General features: G+C 36.1%; 1 protein-coding gene across 1 annotated transcript in view; it reads right to left on the minus strand.

Annotated features, from left to right (window-relative positions):
* Positions 1-615: 615 nt before the first annotated feature.
* Positions 616-12,189, minus strand: part of LOC130648834 (serine/threonine-protein kinase SMG1-like) — a 34,295-nt gene continuing 22,721 nt past the window's right edge. The window contains exons 47-71 of the mRNA XM_057454937.1: positions 11,876-12,144; positions 11,414-11,587; positions 10,939-11,038; positions 10,555-10,800; positions 9,764-9,988; positions 9,295-9,487; positions 8,605-9,099; positions 8,153-8,325; positions 7,895-8,003; positions 7,273-7,544; positions 6,822-6,931; positions 6,367-6,439; positions 6,065-6,157; positions 5,540-5,716; positions 5,266-5,390; positions 5,045-5,123; positions 4,675-4,803; positions 4,001-4,099; positions 3,584-3,683; positions 3,103-3,211; positions 2,831-2,910; positions 2,406-2,585; positions 1,770-1,826; positions 1,449-1,555; positions 616-1,089 (exon numbers count right to left, since the gene is read on the minus strand). Of these exons, the coding sequence (XP_057310920.1) occupies positions 1,012-1,089; positions 1,449-1,555; positions 1,770-1,826; positions 2,406-2,585; positions 2,831-2,910; positions 3,103-3,211; positions 3,584-3,683; positions 4,001-4,099; positions 4,675-4,803; positions 5,045-5,123; positions 5,266-5,390; positions 5,540-5,716; positions 6,065-6,157; positions 6,367-6,439; positions 6,822-6,931; positions 7,273-7,544; positions 7,895-8,003; positions 8,153-8,325; positions 8,605-9,099; positions 9,295-9,487; positions 9,764-9,988; positions 10,555-10,800; positions 10,939-11,038; positions 11,414-11,587; positions 11,876-12,144 (3,852 nt within the window). The 3' untranslated portion in view covers positions 616-1,011. The remainder of the gene's footprint in view (positions 1,090-1,448; positions 1,556-1,769; positions 1,827-2,405; positions 2,586-2,830; positions 2,911-3,102; positions 3,212-3,583; positions 3,684-4,000; positions 4,100-4,674; positions 4,804-5,044; positions 5,124-5,265; positions 5,391-5,539; positions 5,717-6,064; positions 6,158-6,366; positions 6,440-6,821; positions 6,932-7,272; positions 7,545-7,894; positions 8,004-8,152; positions 8,326-8,604; positions 9,100-9,294; positions 9,488-9,763; positions 9,989-10,554; positions 10,801-10,938; positions 11,039-11,413; positions 11,588-11,875; positions 12,145-12,189) is intronic.

Raw genomic sequence — 12,189 nt, forward strand, 5'->3', positions numbered from 1 at the left:
GCTGCAATCCACGGTAAATGAAAAGTTATTTTTCTGAAACAGTTGTATTTTGTAATCATCACGTACAGGTTTAGTATGTTAACAACCTTGAAAATATTTTTTAAGAAACATTTCAGGGCCAAATTATCAAAATATTACAACACTCCAGGGTCAACCAAGCCCTAGTTTCTGATAAAAAAAAGTTTAGCAGGCAACCTTTTGCAAACCAATGATAAGAAAAAAAATTATTTTTTAAATTCTAACAACCATTAATTTCGAAAAAATATCTTGTTGGTTTCTTAAGATCTTTCCTTTAATCTCCTGCGGCAACCTTGCAACCGCGAATAATTTCGGTTTTTCCAAAAGTGACCGAGGTTTTAGTGTAATAAAAAATTATTTTCATGTTTTCCATTCCAGCGATTATTTTCGCCGAAATTTAAGTTGATGTGAGCGCGCGAAAACAAAATGCATTTTTTTTGCATAACAAGGCTAGCAAAATTTTACCCCTTGAAATTGATATATTGAAGAATGTAGCTACTTCCCTGAAAAGGTTTAGAGAGCAACATACAGGCCTGTGCACACGTGAAATACCAGACACGTTTTAGGGAACCAATCGAGACAGAAAAAAAATCTGCATAACTAACACCCAAGATACATGTTTAATCAAATACATCACGTTATATACTGAAAAAGAAAAAATGTCCCCGTTTAGGTTTATTGTTCATTCTATCCATCTCCATGGATTTATCTTCCTGATCCATCAATTCTTCCGCGTCATTTTAAGCCAAGTAAATCATCAAAATTATAGCAAACATCTTGCGCGTCTAATTAAAACTACACCACCACAAGAAATACAGTTTTCCTCTCGCATGCTTCACCCGGTGAGCTCCAGTTGTTAAAATACGTAAGCCAGAAGTCATACAAATGAGGAAGAAGAACTCGTGTAGTTGAGTATCGGCTTGGGTCAGCAGATTTAACTGCTACCATTTCACTATGTTCATTCACTTCATTTATTCATTGCAATTTGACCAGTTACACCCACGGTGTCCATCCTTCATACAGTTGTGACAGGTTGTCTTGACTTGTTGCTTCCTGGATTATGTGAGCTACCTAATATGTTCATAACAAAAAAAATTTAAAGGATTTAAAAAGGTATAGCATAAAACACGCATTGATAAAATGGGTGCATAAAACCAATAAGAAAAAACAAGCTCCTGTCAAACTTTCCTGACAGGCGAAAATCATGTTTTTCAGAGAAAAAATCTCGGTTAGTCGTTGCTTAGGCAAAAAGTTATTTATAGTTCAATCGCTTACTCGAATACTTCATTCGCTCACTCGAACACCGAACCTTTATATAAGGAGATGTAATAGTTCACAAATCTTGAAGTAACATTGCAAGTTTTAGTACATCATTTGTTTTCCCGACCTTTGTTTTTCCAACTAAACAAAATTCTAGAACGATAACATACTTGTTCAGAAACAGCAGCTCTTCTGCTCGAGTCAAGATCTCGACCTTCTAACTTTGCTTTCACTCGCTTCCATACGTTTAGAGCATAAAGATTTTTTTCTTGCAAAGCTAAATCGTAAACAAGAACATAACAGCAACGTTGATAACAACCAACAACAACGACGACGATGGCGACAACGATAACCACGACGGCAAAAAACAACGACAATAATAACAAAAAACAACGACAATGAGGTCAACAAACAACAACCACAACGAAGACAACAACAATAAAAACAACATCGAAAACAATAAAACAAAACAACGACAAACATTCACAAACCTTTTCCAGTCTTAGGATCTCTGGCAAGGACGCCTGGGTTTTTCTTCGGTGTCAAAGCTAAAAATAAATAAAAATAAACATTAAATATATCTTAAGGTTTCTTTCAAGAAAAATGTTTTCTATACATTAACATTATATAATGAATGCAATAATAAATTGTGGATACATACACAGAAAACTAGAATCTACGTTACATTCCTAAAAAATATTCTCCGACTCCCTTACGGAACTTAGATCAAATATTTCTTTCATGGCACTTAATAGATTTCAGATTTAATTTCTTCCCACAGGAAAATTGGTGTTTTAAGAAACTTCTCCCTTGATCAAATAAAATTGTAGGTTATGTCAATTTTTTTTATTTGCTTTATAGAGACTTTTTTTAATTTTTTGATTTGCGATTTATGCGGGATCAACCGATGTTGGATTTTTTTGCATATATTTAATTTCGCGGATTGACCTATTTTTCGATTTTCCAAGTGACATGTTTCAAGTAGCATTAAATGTCCTTTACGTAACAGTATTTTTCGCAGGAATTTATTTTCACTGTCGTTGCGAAAATTTTTTTCAGGAATCTTTTTTCGCAGATTTTAATACTGCATAAAGTTCTCCAAATTTTCATACGAATAGTAAACATACCAGCTAATTTATTGGGCGGAACAACAGGAGGCGTCGTCAACATGGGAGTCTTCGCAACATTCTCCTTCCCGCTAGCTGTCAGGTTACTCAGCGACGGTTGTCCACCACCGTCACCTTGGGCTTCCTGCAAAACTGATTCATCAGCGCCCTCCAGGATTGCTACATCGCTCTTGCGCAGAGCTAATAAATTGGATAAAAATACCATTAAACTCGCGAATATCAATTTTCAAAGGATTATTTTGACAAAAAAAATACTAATACTAATAATACTAATAATAAAAAAATTTTCTTCGAAAATAATTTATATTACTTCCAGGTTTTCATTTTGAAAATTTTTTTAGTTTAAATTTGTCTATTAGAAAGACAACAACAAAAGAAAGAAAATACTGAAGTGTATTTAACCGGGAAGATGTAAAAAAGCGAACCTGATGCAAACGAGTCTTGGCCGTTTACTTCTGTCGAACGCAGCGAGCTCATGCCAAACAACAACAGTTGGTCGTGCAATCTAAAATCATAAAAACGACTCACTGATAAATACTAATTGCTTCAGTTTGAACGGCCTGACCTTAAATCCTTCGAAACAATTTGTGTTAAATCTGCTTATTTTCAAACAATTCTTGTCGGTGGCGATAAAATAACGATTAGGTTGCATGTTACAATTTTGGAACCATTAAAAACGCAGTACCAGTATACTTACGTGCTCACACTAACTGTCAGATCCGCCATCATTGCAATAACAGTGCTCGAGTCTTCCTCATTCAACCGTGCTATTTCATCTGTTACGTCAGCACGACTAACGCTAGCCACTATGAAGTAGCCAGAATACAAAACATAAATATTCAACTAGTCGACATTTGAGAAATATAAAAAAGCCTGTCATTTTTTTTCTTAAGCTCGAAATGCAACTTGTGGGACAATTATCACGATTTTACTTGCGACGATACTAATGTGACGTCCGACGAAAGTTCGAAATTCCATAAAACACATATTTTTAAAACTGTTTCGTCAGACAAAAAGCGCTAAAAACTGAGACGTTAAAAAACAACAACTAGCTCACACATAAAATTATACATTATACTGAAGGTTATCTGTTGACAGGGGTACCGAACAGTCAGGAAGAGGAAGAATGTGAAATCTCAAGTTGCAGAAGTGGAGAACAGGTACTGTAAGGTACTTACAACTAAGAATTTTCTTCAAAACAATCGAAGAATCTTCAGAGAATTTATTATGAGCTTGTATGAAGTGTCGCACGTTCAAACATTCCTCTGCTTCTTCGTCCTATGAAAAACATGACACCATTTGCATCCCCTGTATGACCACGACTGTATGCTTATCGCGGTTATAAGTTGAATATGTATATCGTGGAAACCTAAGCACTATACTAACCACTAGAGATACAGCCATAAGGTATATATAAGGTATATATAAGGCATATATATAAGGCATATGTAAGGTATATAAGGTATATATATATAAAAAACTAGCAAGAACAATGTCCTTTGAAGTTTTTCCAGTGGCGAATGACAAATCAAAATAAGTACGTAACACAACGCAAGTTTTTAGCAAAGTGGACAAAACGACTCTTCTCGACTTACCTTTGCCAATGTTTTCAACATGGTCTTCACTTCCCCTACCAATGCATGATGGGATGTGAAATTACCCTTCACAACCGACACTTGAGATTTCAGGCTCTCCTAAACAAAAAGCTTGTCTTCTCACAACAACAAAGTTTATATGTTCACCGAACCTATAGAAATTTTTCAATAAATTCGATAACTTTAAGGTTTTTTTATATACACAGCTATGATATAATCATCCGATGCAGAAAATATAATTTCCGAAGGCTATAAATTACTCTATTTTATCTGTCTCTACGGTACCACAGCAGCGATAGGTGTCTCTGCGCGATTTAAGGGCTGTGCGACGGATACGAGAAAGGCGATAACAAAGAACGAGTGAACCTGTGTATTTATCAACGGGCTATCGACTAGTTAAAATAGTATTCCTGTGATTGCAATGGTATGCAAGTCAAGAAAACAGATGATAAAACAACTGAAATAACCTATTAAAATCAACGTGAAGAGGCAGTCATGAAAATATAAAAGACGCATTGTAAATGCAAAAAAATCAATGAAAAGTGTTTTCCATGACTTTTTCCAAATTAGACCAAATTTTACGAATTCCATCACTTCTGAAATTTCCATGACGTGTGGTCAACCTGAAAGCGAGGTTAATAATGCTATCCGCCACGGCGAGATAAAATACATACCCTTTCAACTTGAATAGCGCTTTTCATCGTGGGTTCTTTCAATCGAACAGATTTCATCTGAGAATCGATGAGGTCCACCCTTGACTTCATCCAATTTATGGTGATTGGTTCTTTTGGAGGGACAGATATCTAAAAGAATTTAAGACGAATGTGTTGACCACTAGAACAAGGAACATTGGCACCGAAGAATCTTTCTAAGCTTTTATTTTATAGGAGCATATTTTTCGGGATAAAAGAGACACCAAATTATCCAATCATTTTTTTTAACTCTAAGTTAGGAATAACTTTACAAAAAACGTTTGTGGTTTAAAGATCTTTTTAATATGATACTATATATTATTAAGGTAAAGAAGGAAAAAAATTCAGCAACCTGCAAGCTGTTCATAAACTGTTCTACGTCACCAAGGTCACCCATGCAGTTTTCAAAGGCTTCGCAAGAGACTTGACACCTAGAAGCAAGATTAGACGCCAATAATAGTCAGATCAATAAAAATAGAGATAAGTCGAGATTAGTATAGAATTGTACAAAGAATAGTACAGAGATTAATTAGGTCATTTGGTAAAAGTAAAAAATGCCATCATAATGCTTACTCTTGCAAGATAGAAACTATCGCTTGATCGAAAATGTTGGAGTCATTCACATTTGATTTGAACATTTCCATCTTTACGATTGCATTAGCCAGACCATGCACTTGAGGTGTTAATTTGCTCTCACTCTATACAAAGAACAACAAAAAAAAAAATCAAAAAAAAATCAGCACGACCGCGCATGCTCAGAGACATTTCACTATTCGCATCGTGGAATTTACCACAGTGTCAATTAAGTATTAATTTATATATTTTATTAAAAAAACATAACACGTACCAGAAACACTGCTTTTCGCTCGCTCACTGCATCACCAAATTCTTGCAATACGATATTCAAAGCCGGGTTAGCGCCCGACGCCCATTTTAAGCGTTGCTCAATACTGGACTGCAGTTGGGCGTACCTGTCCATCAGGTTCGGCATACTTTGCTCAACTTGATTTATAGCCTGCAATTTCTGAAAACAGAAACAAAAATAAATGACGATCGATAGATGAATACGTAGAGAAAAGGAATTTCCAGAAAACAAACAAACAAATAAACAAACAAACAAACAAGTAAACAAAGAAAAAAGTAAACAAACAAACAAGTAAACAAAGAAAGAAGTAAACAAAGAAAGAAGTAAACAAATAAACAAGTAAACAAATAAACAAGTAAACCAAGAAAAAAGTAAACAAACAAACAAGTAAACAAACAAACAAACAAGTAAACAAAGAAAAAAGTAAACAAACAAACAAGTAAACAAACAAACAAACAAACAAACAAGTAAACAAACAAACAAGTAAACAAATAAACAAATCCATACTTTCCTAATCTCATTGATAATTGACAACTTTGTCGGGTTAGCAAGAGGGATTTTTTTTCTGTTTCCAGAAACCACAATCTCCTCGTGCAGCCACTAAAAACAAACAAGTTGAAATTTTAAAACCTTTGTAAGTGACATATCAGAATAACGCAAACTTATTCATGCGATTATCGAGCAACATTTGCTTGTTTGGTAACTAAAATAAAGTTTCAAGCAGAACATCACAAAATGCATGCGCGCCATAACCAACAACGAAACTTTAAGTTTAGTTTTTAGTATTGGCCGAAAGAAAGGATTTTCACCTGAAACCTAGCCAGTTGCAGTTGTGCTCGCTGGACCACTTCCTTTTGTGCAACAATAGATGCATCCAATCGCCTATAAAAATATAGGAATGAAACATTGTACAAATTACTACAAGTTATTCTTAATAACTCTGCACACACGATGTTGCATATTTGCACACAGGACAAAACAAAACATAAGCTAGCACAATCTAAGCACACTCAAAAACTTTTATAAACTAGTTATTAACTTGTCGACAAATCGACTACAATTTTCGGCCGACGAACATTTCTTCTGTATCGTTATGTATTTTGTCCATCCTCAGTACAAAGTAGTGGTTTGACAGCCATTTTGAAAAAATACAGGTAACGTTATAGTACTCTATGGATTATAAAACCTGATACTGGTTTCGCACGTATTTCAATGAAGAAGTGGTAAAAATAAAAAGACACGCCCATCTTGACGTTCCCCTCACCTGACAAGGTCGTACTTTCTCCATGCTGCGTCGTGTGCATTAATTAAACAGCTAGCTTGAGACAGGTGGTGGTGAGGGAAAGAATTTGATTTCAAATTGTACTCGACAATCTAAAGAGGAAAGACACAATAGATACAATACCTCGCAAGTGTATATAAGCGTTTGTTTACAAAAAGATCAATGGAAAGATTACGTTGATGTTTTGAATCGGTTACTAATACCCTCTAAAATATTATAAATTTATAAAAATACTGACGGGGGACCCTAGGGTGATACAACTGCAAGTTACACAAAAAATAACAAACGCAAACATAAAAGATAGAAAACTCTGAAAAAGCAACCTCAAGCTCTTTGTTCCAGTGTTATAATCTCACCAAATTATAGGAAAAAAGGACAAAAAACAAACAAACAAAGAAATATACAACCAAAAAAACAAGTAAAAAAAAATTACCTTCTTGCAAACGTCTTCAAATGTGAACGTCACCTTCCTATCTCTAATATCTTTCGCCACGACCGGAGCCAGCAAGCCGATATAGTTCACCGAGAGCGCCGTGAGAGCTTGAGAAGGTATACCAATGATGAAAAACTGCACGCATTCTGCAATGAACTGTTTCACCGGCAACGACAACAACTCTTCGTTAAAAACTCGCAAGAACTTCTCACCAGTCTCTTCCACTTGTTTGTTCAAGACTTTCGTCATTGCATCAATGTCACGGGTGGCGGCTAGAGAAAAAAAACATCTGAAAATAATGATACGTTGGAGGCTTTCGAGAAAACTCATTTTCCCACTCAAGTATATTACATCAAGTTTTGTCTTTATACAGCTGCATATTTGTTTTTCCAATTTTGTTTTCCCGCCAAAAAAATTGAAATGCAAAATAAACAACAATTTCCCGCTTCAACGTCAAAATTTATCTGTCGTGTAATGGACGTGTAATATTATAAAAACGTCAAAAAGTTAAAAATGTCAGTGATTAAAATTTTATTTTAAACTAATATCTCGTCCTTGGTTGTGAAAGGCAGAATGTTGCATAGTCAGTTTTATTCCACCGTTGTAGACGAAGCATACTTACTGGATTGTTGGAGACATGCATCAAAGAAACCATGAATCACAACCAACTTCTTCAAGAATAAGAAGCTCAACCATTTCGAGTTTACAGAGAAACACATTATCTTGCTGAGCTAAAAATATAAAATAAAAAATGCTTTTAGTGTGTAACTTCCCAGTCCAAGCAATATATATTTCAATGGAAGTGAGAAAGGGGTTTATTCAAGAGATGCACTTAACTATTCACATAAAAAGTAGGGCGTTTATTACGGTTGATCTATACCTTCAATTTCTTCTGCTCTTGCTGGAGATCAATATTATCATATCCTTCTGGCACTTTCAGTTTACGAAATATCTCGTACAAGGCTAATAACTCGCCATCGACTTTAGTGAAAAGCCCATTGAATCCAGCTAGCAACATCTGACCGGCCGTCATCACTGGTGTTCCATGATTTGCTGAAACAATATAAAAACATTACTTAAAATGCACAGAAATCAATGTTCACGTGACGCTCACGTGATTTACTACGTTAGCAGGCGTTTCTACAGTAATTTGGTGACGCTTAAAGAAAGTAATTTGAGAAGTTTAAATAGAGCTGATTAATAGAAGTCTTTTCTATAATACATTAAAATTATTAAAACAAGCGATGCGTCAGAAGAACTTCGGATAAAACAAGAAGTTTTTGAAGTGGTTAAAAAATTTAACTTGTTATGTGGACAACAAACAGTTCATACCACCCTCGTCTTGCTCAGTGTCTGCTTCAACCAACTGCTCCAAGCGATTCTTCAGAGAGTTGACTATATTCGTAACTTCCTCTGTAACATCTTGTCGCTCCTTGAACGCTTCCTGGTATTTATCGCACAGTTCGTGGAGTTTGATTTCGCTGGAATCGACCACCGCTTTGACAGCTTCAGTGATACGTAGAACAGACGGGTCGTTCTTCAGGAAAGCCTTCACAGCTTCGGGGACTATGATGGTACGGAAGTTAGACATGAGTTCTTGCAAACTGTTGTAGGTTTTCACAGAAGCAAACACGACTTGCATTCCCACAGATATGTTGTCCATCACGTCACCTTGGGCGTTGCCCTTATTTTTCTGTGGAGACACACGAAGCGGATTGTTTTTTAACACCGACAGCAGTTGTGACGTGTTGCCGCACATCGTTGAAAGTTCGTCGAGAAACCAATCGCCGTCACGTGACGTCAGATGCATTAAACGATCACCGGCCCCTAACAATTGACGAGGAATGTTAAGAGTATTAAAGGGATAATGTAGCAACCCAGAAATACATGATAAGTTAATACATGATACGTTTGTTTTTTTTGGTATTAAAAACACAACAAGACCACTCCCAACATTACGTGCCACTCCCAGTTCAGCTTGTCATGAAACATCGCATGATTAAAAAGAGAAAGCTATCTTACCAGCAGCCGCGTTTTCCATCACCAACTGTCGCTTGTTCAGCGTGGACAACGCAGTGACTGTAACGCATGCTAAACTTGTCGCACCAGCAGCGCCTGCGTCACCGTTAAATTTTCTCAACGCGTTCCATGTTTCCGTGACAGGACCGGATAGTGTTGATGTGCTCGCCTGTTCGTGGTTGCGACGATCACACAGCTAATAAAAGAATCAAAAAAATTATATCACAGATTAAATTAAAAATAAAAGATAAAATAAAAGATAAAATAAAAGCATTTTAAGGGAAGGGCAAGCGGTATAAATGTTCAGAAAATCCTAAAGTTCGGAATTTCCCGGGACCAAAAATGCATGTCTCTTACAGAAAACTAATTACAAAACCATCGTCTCACTAATCTCCTCTTTCAATCAAATTTTTGTTTGCTGAACTTCAGGACACTTTTTATATCACACAAAGGGTAAACTATTCATGCTTACTTTTATCAAACGACTATTCTGTTCGGTGAAATACTGATTCAGTTTTGCTTCTAAAGCACGCACCAATGGCTCCACGTCTTTTCTGATTTTATTTCTTTGCGTCACCATACTTTGATGCAACGTCAATGCTTCTAAACATTTTTCAGATGATGGTTCCACAAGAATGGACTTGAGCAGAGGTACCCAATGGGACAAACTCTGATGGATCATGTAATCGCTATTAAACTAAAATAATAATAATAATAACAAAAAAATAATTGCGCATCCGTGAGACAATCTAAAGAGCACGACCAAATTATCGTCAGTATATATTTTTTTCCTTTTATTTTAGCAACAGTCACATCCGTTTCCTGTTCAGAGTAACTTTTATCCTTTCATAGCTGGACATTCGGTTAGAATGTTTCAAATTTGATCAATTAGTTGATGAAAAAAAGAGGACAAGTTAGAACACAAAAAAGCAAATAGTGAGTAACTTTACTTAGACTGTTAAACCAATTTAACTAGTGCTATGAAAGCTACATGTATTTTTTTGGTGCTTTTTACACGATGTGATCAGAATAAATATGGTAAAATTGAAAAATTGTTGGATAAAAATACGCGCTTTTTCTTTGTAAGAGTATGCTCCATAAAAATATCAGGCTGGTGAGTTCAGATAATAAACAAAAGGTCTATTGCTTAAAACAATAGAGAAATTACAATAGTGATCAGTGTGGTTAGAATTTTGATACTCTGATAAAAAAGCGTGTATATCCGATGACAATAATCATTTTGTTATGAGACAATCCACTCACTTGACTAACAAGACTTGAATATGACAGTATGGTCTCAAGACATGCTCGCAACGCACTGCGTCTCTGGTTTAAGGCTGACGAGAGCTCCTCTTCGATTTGCTCGCACTGAGCTACCACGTTCGATTGACCAGCACTGTTCAGAAAGTTGACTGCAGGACCGTAACACGGGGAGCCTACGTCAGCTAGCTTGCAAACTTCCGTGAATAAATTCGTGAAATGATTTCCTTGAATAGCCATGAACGCGTGCTAGAAAGAAAATTCAAACATGAAAGGCAAATGGGCACAAAGCATATAGAAGGAGGGCAAGAACATTGAGATGGAGTACGTTTACACTTAACTTTAAGAATTAAACGCGAATGAGAGTTAGTTGTTTATTTGACTTACTTTGAATTCGTTTTGCATTTGGTCACATTCCAACAATTTTTCTTGTATCTTATCTTTTGAACTCTTTAAATCTGATAACAGCTTTTCTTGTTTATCATACCTAAGACAAAAATAGAAGAGTTATTTGTCACGATTTACTGCAATGAAGGTGAAAATCACTGGATTACAGCTTTATTGGGAAAACATTTGCTGCATAACAAGCGACACAAGAATTGTTGCGAAAATAGGAATTTGGTATGTTGCACGGCACTGCTGTTATTGAGTATAGGGAAGCTAAGCTTTCGCAGAACTACCACAGAATGGAAAACTTCCCTCTAAATCGCTTGTCTACCATGCCAATTCAATTGTACAAAACAGTCTGATAGCTAAACTTAAAATCCGCCAGAGAGAAGTTTGAACATCTATTCTAATTCAATTCTACTACACTGACCACTACACCAGGGCCACTAGATGTGGTTAGCTATAAGTATTTTACCTTGACTGCAAGCTATGTAATGGATGATCAGATTTCACCAGTGCTGCTTTCAACAAGCTAGCTTGATGTTGCAGTGTGGAAATTTCTTGTTGAGAGTACCACTGACTGTTCAACGTCTGCAAGTAATGTTCCAACAATGTTTTTAGTTTATTTACTGACGATATCAGCTCGTTCCTGCAATGACAAAACAAATAATTATGTCACATTTTTTTAGAATCACCAACGCGAATGACAAATCTTTTTTACCCTGAAGTACCTGGCAAATCTTCGATGCATATTTTAACTTTTTAAAAGATTAAAGTAATCGCCCAAGTCATTACGAACGGCTCTAATAACACTAGTAGAAATTCCCTCAAACTCAACTAAGTAAGGACCAATAATTCAACCAATCAAAGGCTGCTAACTTCGTCCTATTTAGTGAGCAACTGATATATCAAGAACACAAGAATTCTTCAAACATACTTATTAGCAGTCCAAAGCACGCTCATCTCTGCTACGCGAGTCGACAACAACGTCTGCGTGATTCCTCTCTCCATTTCTTTTCTACTGAATTTGTTACCTTCGTCGGCACCAGCTCCCCCTCCGTAAAAAGCACCAGCAAACGCTGCATCGTTGGCTGTCGTCCAATCAATCAAGGGATCGTATACAAACGCTTCAAGGAGTGTCAATAGAATTTCACGACCTTGACGCAGTGTGTGCATCACTTTCTCGCATGAGCTGCGGAAAATTCCCTAAAATGAAAAAAGAAGAAGAAAGTTTTAATCGCCTTCTACGGT

Source organism: Hydractinia symbiolongicarpus, chromosome 7 (genome assembly GCF_029227915.1).
Source record: "Hydractinia symbiolongicarpus strain clone_291-10 chromosome 7, HSymV2.1, whole genome shotgun sequence".
In the NCBI taxonomy this organism is placed as follows: Eukaryota; Metazoa; Cnidaria; class Hydrozoa; order Anthoathecata; family Hydractiniidae; genus Hydractinia; species Hydractinia symbiolongicarpus.